Source organism: Budorcas taxicolor, chromosome 1 (genome assembly GCF_023091745.1).
Source record: "Budorcas taxicolor isolate Tak-1 chromosome 1, Takin1.1, whole genome shotgun sequence".
NCBI lineage: Eukaryota > Metazoa > Chordata > Mammalia > Artiodactyla > Bovidae > Budorcas > Budorcas taxicolor.
In genome coordinates, this window is record NC_068910.1 from 108,745,756 (window position 1) to 108,773,581 (window position 27,826).

Here is a 27,826-nt window from a genome sequence, read left to right on the forward strand (position 1 = left end):
TTTTTTTGAACTTTTAAAAATTTTAACTTTGTTTCTGAACTAAGATGCAAAAGCAAGAAAATGTAGTTTGTTCAATAAATGGTTTCACTCAGTGATCAACAGCAATCATTCAACAAGTGAAAATAAAAATTATATTTATTCAATGTAGTCATCAGTTCAGGCAGAACTGAAGCTTATGATAGTTTTCTATTAAAAAAAAAAGAGATGAAAGTCATTTTTAAGAAGGAATTTTGACTGAAAAGGAAATAAAGAATTTCTTGAGTGTATTCTTCTCAGCAAAAATGAACTTGGCTTATGCTTAATTTCACGTAGTAAACAGCTAAATATTTTACGTGATTTTTAAGTTCTAGGAAGAAATTCATTGAAACAAATGTAGAAAATGACCCTAAAATTTTAAATATGAAAACTATAATAGACTTACAATTAGGGAAATAGATCATAATATCTAATCTGTTATGTGTCCTCCAAAAGTAAAGAACATAACTTTTAAAATTATTTTTTGGAAAATCTGGAATTTTCTTTCTGATCATCTTTATATCTTCTGAAAATATAGATCCCTGAATCATATATCATAGACAGTTTGTTAGGCTCCATATTTTTCCTCAAGTTTGAAGAATGTATTTCTGAGTGACAATTATCATAGAAACAAAGTCCATTTGTTCCTTAAAAATACTTGATGTGTCTTATGCACAGTCAGCACCAAATAATACGGTGAATTGAACTAAATTATTTCCACTTTCTGTTCAGAGATTAATGTGTCTCTTGGATTCACACTAGAGAAGTGGTGTCTCACACATGGGGATTAATCAGTTACATCTGTAACCAAAAATATCCGTGGAAAACCTGATAAATTGATCCATATCTGTTTTATTAATCAAGCCCAGTACAGAAGGGCTTTCTTGTGGTTATACTATGTTTTGGAGATAAATAGAGTGGGGAAACCACAGGTCAATTTAGAAGTTGTTTGAAACACTGAAGAACGTATGGTTCTATTGCATGACAGCAATAAAGTCAGTCCTTGATGGCTGTAGTGCTAATATGTAAGTATGTAAATATCCTGAATGTATAATTTTACTGAGGAACATATAACAGTGTCCAAGAAGACCCTAACCATCTAATATGTAATTTATTTCTTGCTGCCACTCTCTTCCTTCCTAATTTTTTTTAAATAAAAAAATTTTTTTTCTTTAACCTAGCATGTTTTGAACAGCCTTTAGTTGAAGCAGATGGCTAGAAGTCAGAAGTCCCAGATTCTATCCTTGATTCTCCTACCAACTGGGAATGTGGCCTTGGGCAAGTCATGAGAGTAATTCTACAGTAAAAGAGGGCTATAATGCCTTACATATGTCTGGTGCTTTATGATCTTACACAGCATTTTCAAATACAATATATTATTTAAATCTTCCTCACAGCATCCTAAGAGGAGTCTGGCAGTTATTAACACTCCCTGTTATAGAGAGTAGGAATTTGAGACCCAGAGACACTAAATCACTTGCCATCTCAATATCAAATGTCAGAGCCAGAAACAGACATATGTGATGATTCCAAGCTGGCCTTTGTCTCCGTTTCTATACACCACACTACCGTGCTGCAGCGCCTCCAAAGCTGGACTGTCCAGTAAGGTAGCCATGAGCCACAGGTGGTGATATAATACTTGAAATGTGGCTAGTCCCAACTGAGACATACACTGGCTATAAAATACAGTATTTTCTAAGACCTAGAACAAAAAAATCAAAGCATAAACTATCTCATTAATATTTTTACATTGATTCCACATCAAAATAATAATTTTTTATATCTTCAGCTGAATAAACTGTAAGATTAAAATTAATCTCTGTCCCCTCAGCTTCTTTAATGTGGCTGTTAGAAAATGTCAAGTCACATACATGGCTCACAGTGCTTCTGTTGGTCAGAGCTGGACTGAGGATTTCCTGGTTCAGAGCCCACAGGGTGGATTTCACGGTCCTGGACTTCTTTATACACCTGCCATGATGTGGCTGAAACCGATTTCCAAAAATTCTGTCAAACACAGATCAGTGTAGATTTGGAGTAATGATTTAGTCTTTCTCACCCATCTTTCACAGGCAGGGAAAAAGTCAGACTTTATTAGTCGATGCCTCAAATTGCTCATTCATTAAAAGGCCTCATTTTATACTTGCCGAATGCTTGGAAAGCTTAGAGTAAACATACCTTAGAAAGAAGTATAAACTATATTTATGACTCTGAAGCACAGCTTATTTTTAAATGGGTTCCCATTAACATTATGAGTGAATGAGACACTGGGCAATTAGGTGATACAAGTAATGTAAAATAATAACTATATATAAATTTATTATAAAATGTAGTATATTTTATTCCTCCTACCAACTCTTTATGATATTTTATATATAATCCCTAAAGAAGTAGCTTATTTCTCTTTTGAAAAATCTAAGTGAAAGTCCTCAGGAAAAATGGTAAATTAAAATTTCTTATTTAGCAGAAAAAAATATATAGTAAACAAAAAACCAAAATAGCTCAAATTACTGAAAACTAACATCTATTTGGCATTTATTATGTAGTCTTGGGCACTATATTAAGAGTTAAACCAAGATTATCTCATTTAGAGATTTGAAAATTAGCAACAACCAGAAACATAGTTCTTAAGTATTACTGCCTCTTACTTCCCTGCTGTTTGAAGTCACAATGTGAGCTATGGAGACAATATTAGAATATAATGTAATGTTGAGTAATAAGATCAAAAATCAGCATTCAAAGAGGGCAGAAGGTATAGAACATGTTTTTGAAAAATAGTTGTTATTGTTTAGCCACTAAGTTGTGTCCAACTCTTGGAGACCCCATGGACTGTAGCCCCCGAGGCTCCTCTGTCCATGGGATTTCCCAGGCAAGAATACAAGAGTGGGTTGCCATGCCCTTCTCAAGCGGATCTTCCCGACCCAGGGATCGAACCACGTTTCCTACTTTGCACCAGGGAAGCCTTTTGAAATATACATACTTATAAACAAGATTATATGAAGGAGAAATTACTCTTCACTTTCTAAAGGTTTCTTTATGGTACAATAGAAATCTTTACAGCAACGTTCTCCAAGGTGTTAAAATGTAACTATTATTTACAAAGCAAAGGTCCCATTTAAACAAATATAACTATATGAGTTTCAGAGATTTGTTTTCCTCTATGCATTATAACCACTTGGAGGATTCAACCTTAAATATTTTCTGGAAAAATAAGAAATGAATATAAATAAACTAAAAGGGGGTCTGTATCAAAATGGCACTGAAAATCACAAAACAGTGAAAACTAAAGAGCTTTATAACTTTTTATACAATAAAAATAAAATACTACCTTTGAAGGTTGACAATAAAAATTGTATATGTAAGCTAATAACATATAACATTTTTTAAGATTCCAAATTGTTACCAATTTCTTAATGTTCATGCTTACCTGAGGTGAAATAAAAAGAAAAACAGTAACACTAGCCAACTCTGGGTAGTAGAATTTTAGATATTTCTGTCCTTATTTATACTTTTTTATAATAACTCTTGAGTAAACATGTACCGCTTTTATAATAACTGAATAGAAAAGTTGTAATCAACTCCAAAAATGACTACAAATAAGAAAAATAAAATTATCTTGGTGAGAGGCTGGTGTAAAATGCAGATTTTGTTCTCAACCATAAAACTGTAAAATAATTATATATTTTATAGGTTCGTCTTTTGAGGCATTGTTGCCTTTCCTTTGATTCAAAATAAAACATCCTGTGAACTATTATTCAGTTTCTCTAGATAGTGAAGGTAAAAGCTAGGTTGGATTTTCTAGATTTTCTTAAGAAAGCAGTTTCCCCTCAGCCATGTACATGAGTATAAAGATCAAGGTTGTAATATGGTGCACTTAAAGCTCAGAGTTGTTATTACAGCAACCAGAAAACCAGAGCATCATATAAAGTGCACCTCTTCTATAAAACAAACTGGCTATCAGTCATTTCTAACGGTGTCTACAACCTGGCCTTAGTCTTAGAACTTGAGATGTGTAAAATGTCATGTGAGAATATGTTATATAATCATATCTCTGAGCAGGATAGTGATCATAGTGATCCTAAAAATAGTGAAATACAGAGCTGTTTTAGGCTTCCATTTCAAGTATTCATAGAGAAACAGTTGGTCAGCTAACTTCTTTTATAACAACAACACTAAAATTTAACTACAAAGAAAACTCAGAAATTAGTTCCTTGTGCCATTTAATCATTAAATCATAAATCCACAGACCATTAGAGCTGAAAGGGGCCTTCTAGATTATCTCATCCACTACCAACATTCTACAGATGAGAAAACTAAGGAGCATAAAAATTATTTTCTCAGGAAAAAATGAAATCACTGAAAAATATCCCAAAGTGTCTAGGAATTTCTGGAAGCTTACCTAAGAAAGGGGAGAAGGAAATGGCAACCCACTCCAGTGTTCTTGCCTGGAGAATCCCAAGGACAGAGCAGCCTGGTGGGCTGCTCTCTATGGGGTCGCACAGAGTCGGACACGACTGAAGCGACTTAGCAGCAGCAGCAGCACCTAAGAAATGCTAGGTATTTCAAATGCTACTGGAACTTGATAGCTTAGTTGTGGGTACTCCTGTGCAAGAAAGAAAATATACTAATGTTGACTAATATTCATATTACATGTTTAAAGCACATTTCCAGTGAATCCCTACAAAGTAAAAACCAAAAGCATAACAAAGCCAGTGCTTTCAGACCAGATCACTCACTCCTTACTCATATTCCTTTCTTCAGTGAGTTAAATAATTGAAAGGAACTTTCTTTGCCACTTTTCAGATGCAAATCATTTGCTATCATGAGAACTTGGCTACTCCCACAGTTACTGGTAGACCAAAAAATAATGGAACATTCATTCCTAGAGTTTAAAAACAATGTCAAAATCCTCCTGATTTTATGCATTTATGAAAGCATGCTTACATAAAATTGTTATGTATTAAAAACATGTTCCTCATCCCCCTCCTAAAAAAATACATACTACACATTACGGAGATTGTCCTGTAACAAGTAAATATTAAGGCTCTTTTTCCTAAATTTGTCTAAGAAGCTGAGATAGTAACACTTGATTCTAAGGAAAATAGAGCAGGGCATGCAATCCTACTGTCATCCATAAAATGGGAATAAGAGTAGATTCTCACAGAGCTGTTTAAGGATTAAATCAATAATCAATGTAAAATGCTTAGTACAGTGAGTGGAACATAGTTAACATTTGCTAAGTGTCAGATAGTAGTCACAGCAGCGATGTTACTGAAAACACACTAGCTCCTCCACACATACCTTTCCCCTCAAGCAAACCAAACTCCTGAGATCCCCTCTCGTGTCCATGGCCCCATGTCCTCACGCGTGCCGACCCCTCTTTCCCCATGTCCTTTCCCTACTTCCCCTGGTGGAAGTTTCAGCTCGGCAACTTCCTCCTCTTACTTGTCTTCCCTCATCCCTGTGCCTGACCTCGTTGCTTTCAATCATTTCCCAAGGTGCCCTGTAATATGCCTCTTCTAGCGACTGAATCGCGACTTTTTTTTAAACTTGATTTCTCGCCTCTAACACACACACGTACGCACTAAACTGGAAATGCATTGCACACACATTTTTGTATCCCTATAGAAACATCTATTTAAACGAATGAACTAATGCCTCTGTAAATATACAAGTGGGTTTTTTTTCTTCTTCCTAAGTAGTTATGAGGCTAGAATGTATACCTTGTGACCTCAGTTTTGAAGGGGAAAGAGGGTGAAACGTGTCTTGGGAAAAGTTGGGGGACACAACTCCACAGCCCTGGCCCTGCCACAAGATTAACCTTGCGGTCTTCAGTGAGTCATTTAACTCTCTGGGCTCACTCTCCTTAGTAGAATGAATGAATTGGGCAAAATGGTCTCTAAGAACCCACTCAGTGCCAACTTTTAAGTGATGTTAAACATTGGTTCATCTCAGCGGTTCGCAAACTTTAGCAGAGATCAGAATCATCAGGTGGGCTTGTGAAAATACTGATTCCTGGTCAGCGCGTCTCAGAGGGAGCCCCAGAATTTGCATATCTAGCAAGTTCCCAGGTGATGCTGAGGCTGCTATGGGGCGGGGGGCAGAGAGGGGGGCATGTCCCACACTTCGAGAACCAGGGATTAATCAACTTAACACAGGATATCTGACACTGTCCTGTTGCCACCTGGCAGAGAACAAGTTCACTGTAGGGTGAAAGCAAGGAAACCCAGGCTTCTGGGAAGCTGCCATCAGGAAGGTTGGGTGCCTGTGGGTGCGTTCCAAGAGTGGCCACGGAAGGCAGACTTTGCTGACCGTAACAATTCTGTTAAAGGCCCAGCTTGTGGGGAAGGGGCCGCCGGAGATCACAGTGCTGCGCTGCGCAGAAAACAAATTCCAGGGTTTGATCCTTCTGTTAAAACCGACTGCTTCTCAAGTCATAGTGGATCACAGTCGCCATCTAGTGATAGCTTTGAGTTACTGCATCTAGAGACTACAGAATGAAGCGAAGCTTTCATTGGGAAACTTTTTACAAAAGTGTTTAAGATGAGAACTTCTGAGAACAAACTCTAATGTACGCTGGTCTTGTCTTCATTTGTACCTAGGCACTGTAGACATAAACAGGTACATATCACTTTGTGCTAGGCACTGTTTTAACACTGTATCTGTGTTCAGTTATTCACAGCAACCCAATAACAATTATTATGACCACTTTATAGACAGGAACTATAGCTACAGATATGCAAAGAAATTAAGCTTGCCTGAGGCTGCCCAGCCAGTAGAGTGGTAGAGCTGGGACTGAACCTAAACAGTTGCTGGAGAGATACTGTTCTAGCCAGTCTCTCTTATATCAGCCATTTAAATACACAGGTAATGGAAACAATTGATACCCGTACAGCAGCCCCACCCTTATCATGGTTTTGTTTTCTGCAGTTTGTTACAGTCAACCACCATCTGAAAACATCAAATGGCAAATTCAGAAATAAACAATTCATAAGTTTTAAATCACATGCCATTCTGAGTAGCATGATGAAATCTTGTGCCCTCTTGCCCCAACCCACCCAAGATAGTATTATTATCCCTTTGCCCCATTAGTTAGTCAGTTTGGAGCTGGTTCAGTTATCAGATCAACCGTGGTGGTATCTCAGTGCTGTGTTCAAGTCACGATTATTTTACCTAATAATGACCTCCAAGCCCCAGAGCAGTTATACTGGTAATTAGGATATGCCGAAGCCTTGCAGGCCACAGTCCATGGGGTCACAAAGAGTCAGACACAACTGAGCAACTAAGCACAGCACAAGAGGGGCTATAAAGTGTTTCCTCTAAATGATAAAGGGGAAGTTCTTGACTTCACAAGGAAAAAAGAAAAACATGCTGAGGCTGCTAAGATCTACAGTAAAAACAAAGTTTCTATCTATGAAATCGTGAAGAAAAAAAAGAAATCCATGCAGGTTTTGCAGTCACATTAGAAACTGTAAAAATTATGCCCCCAGTGTGTGATAAGTACTTAATTAAAATGGAAAAGACATTAACTTTGTACAGCAAGATATTTTGAGAGAGAGACCACATTTACATAACTTTCATTATACTGTATTGTTATAATTGTTCTATTTTGTTATTAGTTACTATTGTTAATCTCTTACTGTGATTAATTTATAAATTAAATTTTATCATAGGTGTGTAGGTATAGGAAAAAACATAGTACATAGGGCTTGGTACTATCCAAGGTTTCAGGCATCCAGTGGGGTCTTATCCACAGATAAGGGGGTATTGCTATGAACAGCTACCAGCTCCCAGATATGGGTTTAAAATTTTTATAACATATATATTGAAGCATTTAATTTTTTCAATTCTTCAAAATGAAATCATCTCATGTGGAATAACTAAAGAAATGTTTCTACCTACAAAAGATACCACAATGCAAAAAAAAAAAAAAAAAAAGAAAGAGAGAACCAACTTGGAATCAACTTTGAACTTGCTCTGCAACTTTGGTCAGGATGCTTAATCTCTCTGGGCCCTGCTTCCTTCATGTATGAAGTAGAAAAAGTGAAAATGTAATTTACACGGCTAGAAGTTCTTTAAAGCTAGATTACATTTTTGAGACACTACTCAACTTATCCTGTGAACGTGGTCATGAGAGCAAATAGAGAGACAATGGTTTTTCTCAAATTGTCCTGCACACAGGACAGGCAACGGGACAGCAAGTTTGATCTCCTGGTCTATTATGCAGAAGTGCTAGAGGTAATAAGGACATTCACAGTGAATGCACAGAAGTAAAGAGCTCAGTGATGGAGGTCTGTGTTTCATTTTTCTTCCTGGGCGCTGCCCTCAGCCTGTACACCTGAACTCTACACCCCTGTGTGTCCCTGCCTTCCAAGAGTCCTCACTAAAGCACTTTTGCAGAAAAGTTGAATCTTTGCTGGTGGATTGAGGTCTAACTCCTCTCACTCCAGACTTCTTTTATCAGAGATTTCCTGGATTTAAAAAGCTGGTCGCTGCTAATCCTTTTAACTCCCTATCTAAGACTTCTCAGTTACCAAACCATGTCTAACCTCAATAACTACAAGATTGTTATCAAACCAAAATATTGACACTAGTGGTACAGAGATACACATGTTGGCAATTGCTTGGTGCTGAGTTCTGACTGGATAGAGAAATGAGTATTTCCAGCACCGGATACAGGATCTTTTGGACGAACACATGAATGTAATTATGTATTACAATGTACATACTTTTCCTTCAAAGAGCTCAGGTTTCTATTAGGTTACTTTTAAAATAAAGATACTCAAAATAAGGTAAGGTAATGGTGCCTAAGTAATGGTGACTCAGGATAAGTCTTTATGGAGAGATCCTAAAACTTGCTGATATCGAAAATGTTTCCTCAGTATCTAAATCAGTCAAATGCACAGTAACAGGAAGACAATGGTAATTGCCAGGGACTGAGGGGAGCAAAACTGGAGAGCTGCTGTTCAGTGGGTATAAAGTTCAGTTGTGTGAGATGAGTAAGTTCTAGAGATCCGCTGGAGAACACTGTATTGGTGGTTAATGACGATACGTGTGCGTGCCTAGCCGCTCAGTCGTGTCCGGCTCTTTTCAACACCATGGACTGTGCCTGTCAGGCTCCTCTGTCCATGGAATTTTCCAGGCAAGAACACTGGAGTGGGTTGTCATTTCCTACTCCATAATGATGCTGTACTGTATCTATAAGAACTTAAGAGGTTAGATCTTGTGTTATCCATTCTTACCATGAAAGAAAGAAAGAAAGGGGGTAGGAAAGAAGAAAGGAACGGAAGATTGTTGCTGTCCATGTAAGGCAGACTTTAAAAATTAATAACTCTGAGATACTGATGTTTTAGGGAAATAGGACTAGTTTTCAACATTATTCTTTGTGATCCATGCAATGTTGTATAACCATAGCTTTCTTCAAAACTTATATTTAAAACACTATGCATTTATCAAAATAAGAATTAAATTTTAAAAGAACTACAGAGGCTGTCATAATTTCTGATGCAAAATAAATAAATAAACAACAGGAGCATCTCATAAACTTTGAGCTTGTGGTAATTTCATTTTCCAAAATAAGGAAGCCTAGGGTAAAATTAGTTTCCCGAAACTTATAAACCTCTACTTGTGTTAGTGAATTCAATTTCAGAATTAATTTTTTTAAAGTGAAAGGAGTTTTTAATTCCAGAGGTTCTGGGAAACGTCAGCACCTTGTCAAGGTTGAGCCATGTTTAGCAACAGTGACATTCCACTGCCCCTTGGACTCCACCCTGAGACAGACTCCTAAACCAGGCAATCAGCCTGATCCAGTGCGATGTTTCTAGATGTTCTTTTACAGAATAGTTTCAAAGACCCATGACTAGAGAATTACGAAATCATGCCTTCCGTTTAGAACATGTTTATAAATATGCATAATGGAAGCTTAGCTCTCTACTCTTTCAAGAAGTACAAGGTAAAAGTCCATGGTTCAGTTCAAAGGAATGTTAAATATCAGCCTGAGATTTATACTCTTGGGAAAGAATGTTACAGTGGAAAAAGGGAAGAAATGTGCTTGGTTTGTGAGCCAGTGGCTCTTTTCTGAGAACCAGAGTCTGGAACTTTCAGGCAGCCATGCCGTACGGAGCATGGCCACAAAGGCCTGGGGACAGTGCCATGACATCACCTATATATGATTGCTGCTGCTGCTGCTGCTGCTGCTGCTGCTGCTGCTAAGTCACTTCAGTCGTGTCCAACTCTGTGTGACCCGTAGATGGCAGCCCACCAGGCTCCCCGTCCCTGCAATTCTCCAGGCAAGAACACTGGAGTGGGTTGCCATTTCCTTCTCTAATGCGTGAAAGTGAAAAGTGAAAGTAAAGTCACTCAGTTGTATCCGACTCATAGAGACCCCATGGACTGCAGCCTAGCAGAGCAAGGAAATGCGTTGAGGGTGTAGCCAAAATCACCATAAATCTGGATAAAGTCAGAACTAAGTAAACAGTATTTTTCAAATAGATACTGGAATTATTTGATGTACATGCAAAGTAAACAGAAGGAACCCCAAATTCCAAGGAAATACGGTTTCTTTGTCAGGCCCCCTCTTTCAGAGAATGCCTCCTTTACCACACTTCAGCTTGTCTGATGGATACTATTATAATTAGTTATAACTTTTTTATAGATAAAGACATGAAATTCTAACAGCATATAAAGCAAGGACCTTATTATCTTCTCTATTGTTGTGTCCCCAGAAATTAGAATGGTACTTGGCATACAGCTAGTACTCAGCAAATTTTTGTTGAATGAATGAACAAAAACTGGAATAAACTGCTAAGTCAAAGGAAAATACAGAAAGTAAAAAAGGAATCTTCTCTTCCCAATTGTTTTTATGTAAAAAGCCATATTGTCAGCTGAAACCTAATAAAAATTACAAGAGAAAATTTTCTTTCTGGGGAGCAGCTCTTATCTAATGTACTTTTTTTCTCAGCTGCCAGCCTTGGGTTCTCATTGCCCCATATATTTACAACATACATTGGCATTGACTGAGCATAACAGATCTTTATCTTGAGTTTCACTGGTTTTTATGTAGTCTACGTACTTCACTCCATCTTTATCATCTTTGACAAGTGAACATTACCAAACTGAAGAGTTAAATAAAAAATTGAATAACTGACAGGCTGGCAACCACAAATGTTCATTTCTTTTGACCACCCACTCAATTCAAAAATTCTAATTTGTCTTAAATTTACATCAGTTCACGCTTCTTTAAATTTTTTTTTTTTTTTACATCAGTCCATTCACCCTAACCAGTTCTGACCTCAAGCTCAAGGGGAGCCTTTTTTCAATTGCTGTCATTCTATCTGGCCACAGGTATTGCATAGAAGTGGATTGAAGCTAGTAGAGAGAGAAAAATATGAAACAAAAAAGGAAGCATCCTTTTAGGAAAGTTAATGACGAAACAGAAGCCTCGCGCATCTAAGGTATGGACCTACCTGGAATCTGGTCTGGATTTTAGAGGCCGTTATCACTCAGCCTTGACTGGATCCACATGAATCTATTCTTTTATCCAATGTTGTATCCAATGTTCTTTGAGATCCTTGACTCAAAGACCTTTTAGAAATGTGTACAAGTCATTCTAAAGTGAGAAAGTGAATAAGATACATTCTAGTAGAAAGTCAAGGGGAGAGAACGTAAATCTTTCCCATCCCCCTTTTGGTGACATTACATTGTAAAAATAGATTTGGGGAGGAGCCTAGGGGAGGAATTTCAGTTAAGCTAATCTAATTACAAGTAGAATTTCTTTCAGGCTACAGGAGGCTTTGGCAAACATTGGTTGGTACATTCTTCCTAAAAGGTAAAAGCCTTATTCTCCCCTCATTGGCAGGTTTTAAATGATACTTAAGAGTGTCAGGCAAACCTTCCAAACCATGACCAAAAGCAGATTAATCCAAAACACACAGCATCCTCAGCCAGCTCAAGATCAACAAAACAAATCTAGGCCTAGGGATGAGAGGATGTTAATTGTGAAACAAAATCCCATGATATTTATGGCTCCAGAGACTGAACACAGCTACTCTTGAGCACAATGAAGTACTCCTTCCACTGGGGCCATTGCTTATATTTGATGCTATCAGTTCAGTTCAGTCGCTCAGTCATATCTGACTCTTTGGAACCCCATGAACCACAGCACGCAAGGCCTCCCTATCCATCACCAACTGCCGGAGTCTACCCAAACCCATGTCCATTGAGTCGGTGATGCCATCCAACCATCTCATCCTCCGTCATCCCCTTCTCCTCCTGCCCTCAATCTTTCCCAGCATCAGGGTCTTTTCCAATGAGTCAGCTCTTCATATCAGGTAGCCAAAGTATTGAAGTTTCAGCTTCAACATCAGTCCTTCCAATGAACACCCAGGACTGATCTCCTTTAGAATGCACTGGTTGGATCTCCTTGCAGTCCAAGGGACTCGCAAGAGTCTTCTCCAACACCACACTTCAAAACCATCAATTCTTCGGCACTCAGCTTTCTTCACAGTCCAACTCTCGCATCCATACATGACTACTGGAAAAACCATAGCTTTGACTAGACAGATCTTTGTTGACAAAGTAATGTCTCTGCTTTCTAATATGCTGTCTAATTTGGTCATAACTTTCCTTCCAAGGAGTAAGCATCTTTTAATTTCATGGATGCAATCACCATCTGCAGTGATTTTGGAGCCCCAAAATATAAAGTCAGCCACTATTTCCACTGTTTCCTCATCTATTTGCCATGAAATGATGGGACCAGATGCCATGATCTTCGTTTTCTGAATGTTGAGCTTTAAGCCAACTTTTTCACTCTCCTCTTTCACTTTCATCAAGAGGCTCTTTAGTTCCTCTTCACTTTCTGCCATAAGGGTGGTATCATCTGCATATCTGAGGTTATTGATATTTCTCCTGGCAATCTTGACTCCAGCTTGTGCTTCCTCCAGTCCAGCGTTTCTCATGATGTACTCTGCATATAAGTTAAATAAGCAGGGTGACAATATACAGCCTTGACACACTCCTTTTCCTTTTTGGAACCAGTCTGTTGTTCCATGTCCAGTTCTAACTGTTGCTTCCTGACCTGCATACAGGTTTTTCAAGAGACAGGTCAGGCGGTCTGGTAGTCCCATCTCTTTCAAAATTTTCCACAGTTTATTGTGATCCACACAGTCAAAGGCTTTGGCATAGTCAATAAAGCAGAAATAGATGTTTTTTTTCTGAAACTCTCTTGCTTTTTTAATGATCCAGCAAATGTTGGCAATTTGATCTCTGGTTCCCCTGCCTTTTCTAAAACCAGCTTGAACATCTGGAAGTTCATGGTTCATGTATTGTTGAAGCCTGGCTTGGAGAATTTTGAGCATTACTTTACTCGCATGTGAGTGTACCGTATTGAAAAGAACCAATTAGTTTCAATCTGTGCAATAGGACTGTGGTTCTCAGACTTTTGTGGTCTTACCCATCAACTGGAGTAAGCTTGTGGAAAATTCAGTGCTTTGGTCCTCTCCCTGGGCCTGTCTAGTTAGACTCCTCCATGGGGGAGGAGTCAAGAGTAAGGGAGACCAATGAGAAAGACGCAGTGCTTCTGTCAGCATTCATTGAGAATCACTGCATTGGAGTGTGGAGCTAGTTCAATTAACTCAGAATTCTCTCCAGCTCTAGTTCCCTGCACCTAACATTGGCTAAAACCTGCTAGATACTTGATGATTATTGAATGCATTGAAGACAGTGAGCATTTATGGATACTAGGCACTACTGTAAGCACTCTGCACATATTAAGTCATTTAATACTCACAATAGAGGTCTATCATTAGCCTTGACACTTTCTGGGCATTCTGCTCATACTCTGTCCAAAGTGACGCGTGACAGGTTCTTTTGTTGCATTTAATTGCCACCTCCTCAGGAAGACCTTCCCTGACTGCCTTCTAAAGTAGCATCAGTCTTACACCCACCCCATCACAAGATCCTGTTCCTCCTCTTTATAGCATTTGCCTCTGTCTGAAATATCTGGTTTGGTTTTTTTTTTTTTTTTTTTTTTTTCTTTTTCTTTTTTGGGGACTTCCTTCACTAAAATATTGGGTTGGCAAAAAAGTTTGTTCAGGTTTTTCTGTACCATCTTACAAAAAAATCCAAATGAACTTTTTAGCCAAAACAATGTATGCTCCACAAGTACAGAAATCGTGCAGGTTTTATTTGTCACTGTATCTTTAATGCGTGACTCACAGTAGATATCAAGGAAACATTTAAACATTTAAATGAATATATGTTAAAATGCACAGTAAATGTAAAGTAAAAGAGTTGTGTTTGCTATGTAATTTCTTCATTCTCTCAGAGATTTCAAAATTATTATGTTAAGTGTAAAAAGCAAAAAAAAAGAGAAAGAAAAACCTCTAATCCAAAAATGTCGTGAAGATGGTTTCCTGATCTACCCTGTCCCAAGTCAGAGACTGGACATGAGAAAAGGGGAGAACCAGTAAGGGTTTAAATGAAAAGTCTGGAAGATTTTTTAACCCTAGGGTGTCAATATTTTGTTTGAAATGAGTTCTTAGGACATCAGACACACCCATGTTCAAATGTAGGTAAAAAACACATCCCAAGATTAAATATACATAATTTTTAGATTAGCCATTGTTTTTATTGGCCACACAATGACTCTGCTTTACTCGTTTAAAAAGTTGTATCTACAGGACACTTGAAGAGCTAGTTAAGTCAATGAAACCCAAGTCAATTGTTTCAATAGTAAGAACGGGTAGACCAGGTCACTCAAAATGGTGAATGTGTCAGAATCATTGACCATTTCACCCTGTGCCAACAAAGTTAAACTTAGGAGTTGGCTGTAGACTTTAGAGAAAGAAAGAAACTTATTTAAAATGGATTTCTCGAATAGTGTGGCTCAAAACCATGGCCTTTGAAAAAGGCCACTCGCTAGTGATGTCGGATCACTGCTAGACAAACCCCGGCAAGACTCTGATCACAGATGATCAAGTCAACCTCCCCCTCTTCATTTACGGTAACAGGTCTTAGGCAAACAAGAGCCAGGGCTGAGGCATTATTGCTGAATGAAGCCTTTCGTTCCGAGTCATTTTTTTACCACTTCCGCCGAAATGCCAAACAGTGAATGTCGTCAGGCATGTTGTTGGATAGAATATACTCAAAATCAAATAGAAACATTAAAAAAAGTTTTCCTTGTTTTATTTTGAGAGTATCTTTTCACTGTGATCATGCCAGGAGTTAGCCAGGCCTAGGCTGGCTTCATTACTCATCTCAGAGAATGTGGATAGATCATGGGAAAGTCGTCCATCTTTGAGAAATTGCTGTTCCCCCATCACATTCACTTCAGTCAGTCGAACTTGAAAGTACCGAAGTAGATGAGGGAAGGGCCAGAGGAGGGTGTACAACCAATAGTGAGGTCCATTTTCACTACAGGAAGGCAAAGATCCTTTGCAAATACCTTCGCCTATGAAGAATTTTGCAGCCACCCAACCCACCCCAGCTTCCTAGGTGACTCAGTGGTAAAGAATCCACCTGCCAGTGCAGGAGATGCAGGTTCGATCCTTGGAGTGGGAAGATTCGTTGGAGAAGGAAATGGCAACCCACTCCAGTATTCGTGCCGGGGAGAACAGAGGAGCCTGGTGGGCTACAGGCCACTGGAACTCAAAGAGCTGGACATGACTCAGCATGCACACATCCACCTCACCCCCACCCCCATTGAGAAAGAATCAGAATTTTTAAAACAAGAGAGGAACTTGTTTTCATTGAAAAGTTTTTCCAGTACAATCAATCAAGAGCAAAGATAATTTCCATGTTCATTACCCAGTCTTCAAAACAGTCTGGGTTAGCTCAAAGCCAGGTTTAGCACATTCTGTTTCCATTTTGTGAGCAAAACATGATTTGGATTACAAATTTCTCTGAGGTTCATGCATAGAGCTGAAAGACTCTGTCATTTCCTTATCAGAAGCAACAGGAGAAATTCCAAATATGAAGAATTGCCGAGATTTATTGCCTCAATTCCTGGTCTGACACTTGGCTCAGAACAAAGAGTACACAGCCAAAAAGAAGTCCTTTCCTAAGGTATGAAAGGAACTGGCTGCTTGTAAAGTCCAGACTTGGGAGTGACACAAACGGGGGTTTGGGCTTTTACACGGCCAGCTAAACCTACTCTGTTTGAAGTCAGATCAGTTGATTTCTTGAACATTTCAAATAAGCAAAATTCTGCAGGAAATGGGAGCCAGATGCATTTTTTAACTCAGGAGTTCCTTGGAAGACGGGTAGAAAATAACCACACAACATCCTCTAGTTTCATTCTGGCCCTTCTCCTGGACCTGCTGTCCTGAACCATACCTCTGACATGTATGCAGAGAAAATGATGGAATAAACTGCAGGAAGGGTACAGGTAGAAGTGTTTTTAAATCATAATTTGAATTTCTTTAAATCGTAATTTAAAATTTGTTTACATAATAGTTATATTTAAATACAAAAAGAAATAGTATGTGTCTGATAAAAATGTAGACCAGTTTTAAAATACTACATTATTTGGAAGAGGCTCCAAAACATTTTAGGACGCATCTGTTGTAAACTAGGCACTGCGTTGGCAATTTTCCCAATTATCTTCTGAGGCAGGTTGTCATTATTCTGGTGATAGCCCCAAGAAACAGAGGCTTCTTGAGACTTGGTGATTTGCCAGAGGCCCTGGTGGCTCAGACAGTATAGCGTCTGTCTACAATGCGAGAGACCTGGGTTCAATCCCTGGGTTGGGAAGATCCCCTGGAGAAGGAAATGGCAATCCACTCCAGTATATTGCTTGGAAAATCCCGTGGACAGAGGAGCCTGGTAGGCTACAGTCCATGGGGTCTCGAAGAGTTGGACACAACTGAGCAACTTCACTTTCACTTTCATGATGATTATAAATAAAGAAACAGAGACTGACCCATCAAAGGAGTCCCCAGCTGGCCCTCGGGATTGAGATCCAAACAGAAAGCATCTGAGACCTATGCTTCTTCTACACTGACTTTTGCTGGTCCTCACATGTGACCCAGGAATAAATGTTGAAGATGGGACAGGAGTGATTGGCAGCTGCGTGCATGCCAGAAATGCCACCAGGCCAAGTAGGCACAGGCAACTTCCCCCCAGAAACTTAGTGGGGAGAAGGAAGAGGCACTCTCCTTTCTCTAAAAAGCTTTGGCTTCAGACATTTAGAGAAAGCATAAGAAACATGAAAAGAAACAGACTCACTTGGCCACACCTAGCCACTAACTTGCTAACACCTTGTTCTTTGTTCTTGTTGACTTTCACAGAAGATGAAATATTTCTTGCCTGTTAACTTCACATATGCTGACCAGAAGCCCCCAGGTTTCCTGGAATTTTTATTAAGAATTCCAGATATTCCAGCAATAATTCTGAGACACCAAACTTTGACTGACAAAGGGCAGATACACACCCAGTTGGGTGCAATCAATGTCTGGGGATTTTCCCTCTGCTTTCTTCTGCTTTTTCTTCCAATGAGACTGTCCCATTATTGGTTTTGATTTATTAATTATGATCATATTTTCCTTTTCAAGAAATCTTATTTGCAAGATTTTAAAAAAAGAATAAAAATGGTAGTGGATAGCTATTCCTGGTATTTTATTAGTTCTCCTCAGCTTTTGCTTTTGAACAATCTGCTCTATTTCTTGAGCCTTCCTGTGTCAGCAAAGAAAATCATGGATGTTTTATCATGGAATGTGTGTGTGTGCGTGCTTTCAGGAGGTGGCTTTCATTGGGGATTTTTTTTCCTGCTTTTCCAAGGTTTCTGAGTCACTTTTCAAGAAAATTTCTAAAGTAAAGCTTCCCACTTTTGATCCTGACTTTTCCCTCAATTTTTTAAAGTCAGTGTTATTGGAGTATAGTTGCTTTACAATATTGTGTTAGCTTCTACTGCATACCAAAATGAATCTTCCATACATATGCATATATGCCCTCCCTTTTGGATTTCCTTCCCATTTAGGTCACCAGAGGGCATTAAGTAGAGCTTGCCGTGCCCCACAGCATGTTCCCTTCACTGTCTATTTTATTCGTGGTATCAATAGTGTATATGTGTCTATCCCAGTCTCCCAATTCCTCCCACTTCTTCTTTCCCCTTGGGATCCATACATCTGTTTTCTATGTCTGTGCCTCTATTTCTGCTTTGCAAATTAGGTCATCTGTACCATTTTTCTAGATTCTGCATGTACGTGTTAATATACAATATTTGTTTTTTTCTTTCTGGCTTACTTCACTCTGTATGAAACTCTCTAGATCCATCCAGGTCTCTACAAATGACCCAATTTTGTTCCTTTTCATGTTTGACTAATATTCCACTGTATACACGTGCCACATCTTTATCTGTTCCTCTGTTGATGGATATTTAGGTTGCTTCCATGTCTTGGCTATTGTAAATAGTGCTAGCACAGAATTTTTTTTTCATGAGTATCCATGTTAATTAGGCATGTGTTCTTATAAGTGGAGGCTCTCACATACTACATTTAAGTATTTAAAAGTTATGGATCAGACTGACAAAACGTCAAAAGCTCCATGTTCTATCCTCTTTCTCGGCAAGTATACACTCATGGCAACCTGAAAGTCCATGTTCAGGTTTGGAGTTCTCAGACTCCTTGAGGTGCTGCACAAGGACACAGAGACACGGGGAGGTCAGCCCGCCCCTGGCTCATTTGTTCTCACCTCCAGCTTGGCTGCAGACCACAAGAGATTTTGCAGCCAGGAACGTGAACACCCCAGCTGTGCAGTCAACTCCATCCACGCTCCCCGACAAGCAGCTTCTCCCTGGCCCCTCGTTGGACCCAGAAGGACAATCCACCTCAGGAGCCTGAGCCCTGAGAAAAACCCTTCAGAGTCACTAGAAGGAGCTCAGGATCATCTGGGTAGAGAACTCTAGGGTCTTGTGTAGAAGGGAGTGGGCTCTGGGCAGCACAATCTCTGGGTTCCTTACCCCCACGGCAGATGGAGGTGGCACAGCTTCAGGGAGGTCAAGGCAGAGGTCTCTCTTGGCCTGATGGAAGTAGTGCTTGGACTTAATGTCCCCTTTGTTGTAATGGCTAAGTGAGGGTTAACCTTATACTGGACACTTTTTAATCCATAGCTTCCAAGTCACAGTGAAAGGCATCTCAGAAGGATATTTAGAACTAGAGGCTCCAGATCTGTGGTTTCTCATAAGGCAGGGCTTCTGCACCTCAATATCACTGATTATGCAATTTGCTGTTTGAATTGCAAGCCCAGTCATCTGATTACCTGTTCTAGTTTTTGTGGTCCAAAGCCAGTGAAGAAATAGGATCTGTTAAATATTCAAAAGGATACGTCATTAACAATGGATTATAATCTAATGTAGAAATAACTTTGATTAAAAGGAAGGAGAATAAGCACATATGTCATCGTCATAAACTTCCTTCGAGGATGAAGCGAGCAAGACCCGGAGAAATGTACTCTGGGAGATGGGAGGGAGGAGAGACAGGGTTCCTCGGGTTTACACCCATTTCAAGTGAGGTACACAGTGATTCTCCTGCCTGCCTAATGCCCCGAATTCACTCCTGCCTCTGTCAGTAATGATAGCAACCAACAGCTTACATAACGCTTACTCTGCGCTAGACATTAAACACTGTATCTACATTTACCCATTTAATCTACACAAAAGCCTTAAGAGGTAGCTATTATTATTATCTTCATTTTATATAGGAGAAAAGTGAGGCATAAAAAGATGTGGGGGGGATTAAGCCTTACCCAAGGTCACATGGGTAATAAGGGTCAGAGTGGGGATTTGAACACTGTCTGTGTGTCACTAGAGTCTGCTCACCAGTAACACATTCTACTGCATATTGGGATGTCCTGCCACCCAGGGACTGGACAGCTCAGCCATTTCTCACCCTGCACTTCCCCATTCTGCTTTCTGTGGGATGAGAAAAGTGTCCCATGGCCATCACCATGAAGTGCAATATGGAACCAAGGACTTGGTTTTAAGCCCACTACAATTTGTCTATTGAGCCTACCCGGTGGCTCAGTGGTAAAGACTTTGCCTACCGAAGCAGGAGACACAGGTTCCATCCCTGGGTTGGGAAGATCCCCTAGAGAAGGAAGTAGCAACCCATTCCAATATTCTTGCCTGGGAAATCTCATGGACAGAGAAGCCTGGTGGGCTAAAGTCCATGGAGCTGCAGAAGAGTCGGACATGACTTAGCCACTAAACAGCAACAAGGGTTTTTTAATGATACTAAAATTGTTAGAGTCACTTTTAAAACAAACTGTTGACTAGTGCATCATTAAAAAAAAAAAAAAAAGTCAAGGAAACCATAACAGTCCCCAAAGTCTCTCAACAGCGAATGGAAGTTTTTCTTAGAACTTTGTGCATTAAAATTTTACCTATTCTAATCTTTAAGGTTCACAAAAGATTAGGGGCCAGGTCTCATTTTTCGTTATTTTCAGTTCTTACTAGAGTACCTTATATACAAGAGGTGTTCAGAAGTTTTTAAATGAAGAAAATTTTGTTCTATTCTTTGATAATCCTGAGTTTAAATCTGTCTGTTCAATGAATATAAAAAGCAGAATAATATTTGCATAAAAACTCCAAATGCAACTGTTGTGGGTGGACATTAATATGGAAAGTTTATGTATGCTCCAGAGTCTATTCTATATTCAAAATTCATATTCAAAGAAGTGATATGCTGTAGCAGTTAAGTGCCTAGACCCTGGAGGCAGCCTCCTCAAGTTCAAATTCTAACTAGCTACTTGCTAACTTTGAGACTTTTGGCATGTTATTTAAACCCTTTATGCCCAGTTCTCTATAGGTAAATAGGAATGATTATGATAATAGCTTCCATTCTCAGAGGGGATTTTCTAAGAATTAAATAAATTAATCAAAACAAAGTAGTTGCATGAATTAATTAATATAAAATATTTTCAGTGTGTGTTAGTCACTCAGTCGTGTCCAGCTCTTTGCAACCCCATAGACTGTAGCCCGCCAGCCTCCTCCGTCCATGGAATTCTCTGGGCAAGAATACTAGAGTGGGTTGGCAATCTCTCCTCAGGGGCATCTTCCTGACCGAGGGATCGAGCCCAGGTCTCCTGCATTGCAGGCAGCTTCTTTACCCTCTGAGCCACAAGAGAAGCCCCAGATAGTAAGTTCTCCATGAATGTTAGCTGTCATGCCAAACCATTCCATAATTTAAAAACAAATACAGTTTCATTCAGCACATAAAATAATTATATTTTTAGGAATTGATAAAGTAGTTAGCCATATGTTTTCTTAATGGTTAAGCGAACAGTTGTTGATAATAATAGTTAACAAAACACAATCAGGAATAATAGAATATAATACCTGCTGCATTAGCCACTGAGCATAGGCAATATATTAAGTTCTGTCATGAAAATATGGTTCTCAGAGGCAAAGTCTTGGCCATCACAGAATCAGCTGACTCACTCTCCTTCTCTCTCCTCGGAGCAGGCTTCACCCTTCTAAGAATTTAGGGAGCAGACACATCAGTCTTCGCTGTAGTCTGCCACAATTACTTAAGAGTCCCACAGGAAACACCAAGGAAATAAACTGCTCAGTTCCCAGACCAACACTGCATCCATTCAGCAAAGTGTATCTAGTGGGACAGATAGTGCAGTGGGAATCCTCAAGCGCTTATTTTTTTCTGTTGTTTATTCAATGAAGCCAGAGGAAATTACAGCAGGACTACATATCCAAAATGTTCCAAAGCACACACACCAGTTTTAATATTTTTTGGAGCCCAAATTCCTGTCTTCAAGATCTTAACCTTTGCTGTATGAACCCTTCCCAGACTCCTCCCCAGGCCGTGCTTCACAGTGAAGCTTGGAACACTCATGGTACTACTTCTAGTTACTGTTTACTTCGTTGGCACGTAAGTTTCTCATTGTAATATCATTAGCATAAGGCAGGAGTTCCTTCTGGCAAGGTAACCAGAGTAATGTTCAGCTGGTCCTTTAACTCCTTTTGGTTGTGTTCGTGTTTTTGGCTTCCAGGCTAAGAATGTTAACATTTCACAGTTTTTTCCTGTTCTGTAAATTTCTCCACATAGTCTCCTTGGCTTATTACAGCTTTTCCTTAATTTTACTTTAATTCTTCCAGATATCCTCAATAGCCTCAATCCAACGCAACAGACTTCTCTTCTGATGCCTACTCAAAAGTATCAAAATTACATTTTTGTTTCAGGAAAGTGTTTCAAACATCATTCAAGGCAAGCAATTACAAATATCAGATGCTTGCTCAACAAACCCAAGATAGCTTATATCTTTTAAGGATGGTTTTGTTTATGGATGTGCCTAAGATGCTAGAATCAGCTGGTTAAATAAGATATGTTAATATCCTATTGTACCCTAGAACTATGGTAATAGAAAAAGTGCAAAGCTATATAAATCCTTATCATAATAGCTACCCTCTCTTGAGTTTTTGCTACTTACCAGGTCCCTATTAGACACTTGTTATCTAATATGATCCCCCAAAGAATTATTTCCATTTTCCAGGCTAAAGAGTGGAGGTCTTAAAGTTATACAGATGGTAAGTGGCAGAGCCAGGATCCAAATCCAGGCGGTACAGACTCTCCAGCCCACAGCCTTCTGCCTTGAAGGCCCCTCTCAGTACATGGCCCCCAGCAACTGCAGCACGCTTGACAAGAAAGAACTGAAACTTAAACAGTTCCACCAACCCATGCATTCAAGGCTGGGATGAAACTTATCACTATAATTAACTAGGAAATGAACACCAAACTTTTATATTCCTGGTTTATTATATAATCTTTCAACAACACTTCACTTGCCCCTAGTGTTTTCCTTGAGAAAGAAGATAATAAATCTTGAGGCAAAATATGGGGCTACTAAAATTAATATTCACCATAATAGTTGGATTTGACTTTAGGAAACCAGCGCTACTAACTCTTAAAAATGATGTCTTCCTGGGGAGGGAGACTTATGATATCACATTGCACATTTGTGTAAAGCATTAGTTTCTTTAACTCCTTCAAATGTGTACTAAGCTCAACAATAAGTGTAGTACCCCTACAGCTTCAAAGAGATAGTGCCTCCTCCGAGCCTAAAATGAGCCATGGTCCATCTTTTCCCTGTGGATTTTTATCCCGCAGCTCAGAACTGACACCATTTACAATGCAACCCCATTCCCTTTGGAAATTTCTTTCTCTCGCGATTTGAGATCTTACCTATTTTGCACAGTTTATTAATCCTGGAGCTCCTCAGACACAAGGTTTTCATTTAATATTTAACTTTGGCATGGAGACATTTTTAAGTTTCTCCAGCCCAAAACTTGGAAAAAAGCTAAGTAAAAGTAGCCAGGAGAACTCTACAACAATATTTTTTAAACCTTCATATGTCCAGATTTAAAAATAAATACATTTATCTTTTCTTCAGAAAACAGCAATACCTCTGAGCTGACATGATTTTTAATAATGTTCTTGCTAACAGCTGGTGTACCCAACATGTTCTGGGGGAGAAAAAAAAAAGGGAAAATGGGGAAAAAAAAGGAAAAGGAAAAAAAAAGAAGAGAAGAAACCTCAAATACCTCCCATTTACCCGTGATGACCTGGCTCAGTACTTGAGAGGATTAGGAGCACTTCTTTCATAAAGCTACATTTCATCAGGATGAACGTTTTGCTCCAACCCAAATACATTGGAGACCATCATCACCGTTTAAGTTGATTATCAAAAAGCAGACCAACATATAATGCATCCTGCTACTGGGTCTGGGAATCACAACGCGCAAACTATAGACGTGCAATTACTACAAAAGACAGAGCAGACGTCTCAAAACAAAGGCACCACAAGTAAGATAATATTAATGATAATAATAAGACACGTATCTCAGAATCAGCGTGAGGAACCAACATTAGAATAACTTCAAATTCCAGGATCTATGAAAGGAACGATGCCCCCATTCTGCTTTTAATTGTGATATAAGGAGATTGTCATCATTTGTCAAATACAGTGGAAGCTCATCTACACATAACTAAAATTTGATTGAAATTGGCACATAACCAATCTCACCTTAAATAAGATGAACTATTACATATTTCAGGTCGTTGAAATTTTTCCTTTTCTCAGACGGAAAAAGTTGTTGATGACATTAAGGTTAATTAATAGCAGAGTTGCAAGAGCAAAATAGAAGTTCGTTTTAGTCAGAAAGGTCCTACACCCTGGCTATGAGGAGCCCCACAAACCCAAACTCTAGAGAGCTGATCAGCTCCAAAAGAGGCTCTTTATTTTACTCTAGTTGTCCCCACCATCAAGCACCAAACCATCTGGTCCAATTCTACAGGCAGTAAAATGACCACATGAGACTCACAGCTTGTCACCGGCTGACGGCTGATTGAGACCTTCAAGTGGCTTGGGCAGTTGCACACCAAGGGCTGACATTTATGAATCACTAATTCCAGGCACTGTGTATGGGAAAACTTCATTTACTCTTTACAACACCCAAGGGTGATATGCAACACCAGTTAGCACTGTTTTTATAGATAAAGAGTGTGAGGTACAGGGAAGTAAGTAACTTCCCCAGGGTTACCAGACTGTGAATAGCAAAAGGGGTAATTAACCCTAAGCATCTGGTTTAGACCCCTTACATGTAACCACCCTATCATGCTTGTCTCACACTTACCATGCTCCAGTCAGCCTGCCAGTCAGACTTCCTAGTAAATTCCCTTCCGAATACCTGTTACAAAATGTCAGGTGGACACAGCTTGGCATACTCCTCAGACCACCGCCCTTCTGTTCTCATTGCCCAGAGTCTCTCAGCCCACCCAGTTCTGCTCCTTGAGCTGTCACCCTTCCAGAAATTCCCCAGCCCACCTTCACACCTGTACCGTCTCGTGCGATAATGACTTCCATTAGAGAATAGGTAATAGCCCACCTTCTCAAAATTATTAGCACAAATATGTGAGTGATTTACTAGGATAACTCTATCTGAGACCACCTGTGTTTCAGAAGAAAGAAAGAGAAGAAAGGGAAGTTGCTCAGTCGTGTCTGACTCCTAACCCAAATGCACCGTATAGGACGGGACTTCTTTGCTATTTGGTTGCTTTTCTTTTCTTCTTCTTTTCTTTTTTTTCTTTTCTTTTGGTGCCTATGGTACAAAGAGCACACTGTTTGGAGTCAGAAAGAAGATGCAGTCCTGGTTCTGCCCCTATCACCTATGTAAAGTTGGGTGAGTAACTTAATACTCTGAATCTGTGGCTAACCTATTTTAAAAATTAAAAGCAATAACTCTTCACAGTAGTATTGTCCCAACTAACTAACATAAGGTATGTGTAGTGCCTAACATACTGCCTTGCACTTGGTAGGCATTCAATAAATGTCAGTCCTTCTCCTGTCCTCCCAGCACAACGCAGGACTGTAGGGCAAGTCCCTGATGTAGGCTGCCATCATTTATTTCACCAGGGAAGCTGGAATGACAAGGCTCCTCTGTTAAGGCAGCCATCCTGCTATCTGCCTCTTTGGTAGCCTGCTCTCCACTCATACGCTCACTGGAAAAGGAGGAGTCAGCAAAGACTTTGGAAAGCTGGTGAGACCGCAGCTTCTCTAGAGACCAACGTTCATGGTGTTGGATTATATGTCAACATGGCATAGCCTGGTTTTTAAAGCAGTGCATCAAAATTGCCTACAAACTTATCCGCTCACTCAACAACATGAATGAGCTATCTACTGTGTGCCAAGTGTTGTACTAAGCCCTGGAGAAAGCAGAAACCAAAGCAGCTAAAGTACTGCCATGTGCTACCTAGTAGCAGAGGTGACACCAAAAGAAAGAACAGTGACATGCTTCCCCCCAAAAGTGCACACACACACACACTCACAAGACAGAAACAAACCCCGAAAACAAAAATTACCACCGTGGTATCATCCATGCAATTAGTCATTCTCCAGATTTTTACTGAGCATGAACTACATGCCAACAGCATAGCGAGTGACACAGACCAGGTTTCTTCTTTCACAAAGTTTATAGACATAGCAAGAGGCATAGGCCATATAATAAATGAGCAAGATAATTTCAGCTACTGAGAAGTGTTATGAATGAAGCAGTGATAGAGAATGACCATATTTGAACATTCCTCCGCCAGAGGAGTCAGGGAAAGCTCTTCTGGGGAATGGCATTTAGCTGAGACTTGCACGACATGAAAAGGAGACATGTGCGGAGCTGCTCAGGCGAAAACAACAGATGGTACAAAGTCCCTGGCAGGAGCAAATGGGTAAGTTAAACGAACAGAGGAACTCCGCATGTCTGGCTGTTAATCAACAGGTAGAGGTAGAATGAGGGACAGGCAGGGACCAGATGAGATCAAGATCTGAAATTAGTGAAGGGAGTTTGGATTTTATGCAAAGAATAGTAGGAAGACATTGGGAGGATTTCAGCCGAAGAGTACCATGCTCTGACTTACATTTGTTTCGGTGATAATATTTACAGAATCACACTCTAATAAGGTTGTTGTTGTTATTGTTTAGTTGCCAAGTTATGTCCCCCTCTTTTGTGACTCCATGGACTGTAGCCTACCAGGCTCCTCTGTCCATGAGATTTTCGCAGGCAAGCATATTGGAATGGGTTGCCTTTTCCTTCTCCAGGGGATCTTTCTGACCCAGGGATCAAACCCTCGTCTTCTGCATTGGCAGGCAGATTCTTTACCACTAAGCTACCTGGGAAGCCTAATACAGTTAAACGGACTGGAAAAAAAAATTCTTTTATCACATTATACATACAATGATCATCAGTTTTTAAATAATTATACTGTACACTATTATAACTAGAAGTATAGTTTCAGCATCACTATATTGAATGCGATGATTCAGTAATCTGGGAACATTCAGTAGCTCAGGGGTTGGTAATAACCATCGTGACCCAACTGGTAAAACAAAACAAAAGTATCCTTTAATAAGTTCTAAACAAACAGATGCCAGCCAAAGTAAACACTATTTGAAATGAATACTCCTCCAGGTTTGTATGCGTTCTACAAAACAGCAGGTTTGAGCTGTAACCTTTCTAGCTCATCAAGCTGATTTGTGATTAATATTAATTTGTGATTAATATTAATCCTACCCAGCTGAAAGTAAGCCAGGGCCTCTTCTGTGGTTTCCATTCATGAATCCCAACATACGAACTGTGAGGGTACTAATGGACCCAAAGTGTGGCGTCAGGCTCGTGCTCAAAGAATCTTAGCTTGCCTGCTCTCTGGGGATAAGGTGCCCCCTCTGCTGTGATCCCACAGGCCATCTTTCCCCCCAGGATCCTCCTGGGGATCCTTGCACTCCTGGACTTCCTCATCACAAACTCCTCCTTGAGGTGATGGGAACTCTATCAAAAAACAAACATCCTATCCTGGAGAAGTAACCCATGACACCATTGTCAGTTATAAATACCCTCCAACATTGTTTTCTTAAATTACCTGGCTGTGGCTAGCAGAGTCTTTATGCAGTTTTTTAAGTCAGGGGAGAAGTTTGGGAAGTCAAAAATATGGTTTTTAAAAGGAGTAAATTGAACTCTGTGATCACCTCTGTGAGAAAACAATCTGAAAAAGAATCTAAAAGAATCTTAAAAAGAATAGCTATATGTATGTGTGCTTAGTTGCTCAGTCATGTCTGACTCCTTGTGACCCCATGGGCTCTATGTCGCCCGCCAGGCTCCTCTGTCCATGAGGATTCTCCAGGCAAGAATACTGGAGTGGGTTGCCCTGCCCTCCTCCAGGGGATCTTCCCAACCCAGGGATCGAACCCAGGGCCTTCTTCATTGCAGGCAGATTCTTTAGCGTCTGAGCTACCAGGGAAGCCCAGATATATGTATATGTAT

The 27,826-nt window shown here is 39.7% G+C and overlaps 1 protein-coding gene across 2 annotated transcripts in view; it reads left to right on the forward strand.

The window, feature by feature from the left end:
• Positions 1 to 27,826, forward strand: part of COL8A1 (collagen type VIII alpha 1 chain) — a 165,251-nt gene that overhangs the window by 105,624 nt on the left and 31,801 nt on the right. The window contains exon 1 of one of the 2 annotated variants that reach the window (XM_052646586.1): positions 26,163 to 26,237. The exons of the other annotated variant lie outside the window; for it this stretch is intronic. Within the exon in view, the coding sequence (XP_052502546.1) occupies positions 26,163 to 26,237 (75 nt within the window). Of the gene's footprint in view, positions 1 to 26,162; positions 26,238 to 27,826 lie in introns of those variants that run through there. 2 annotated transcript variants of the gene reach the window in all.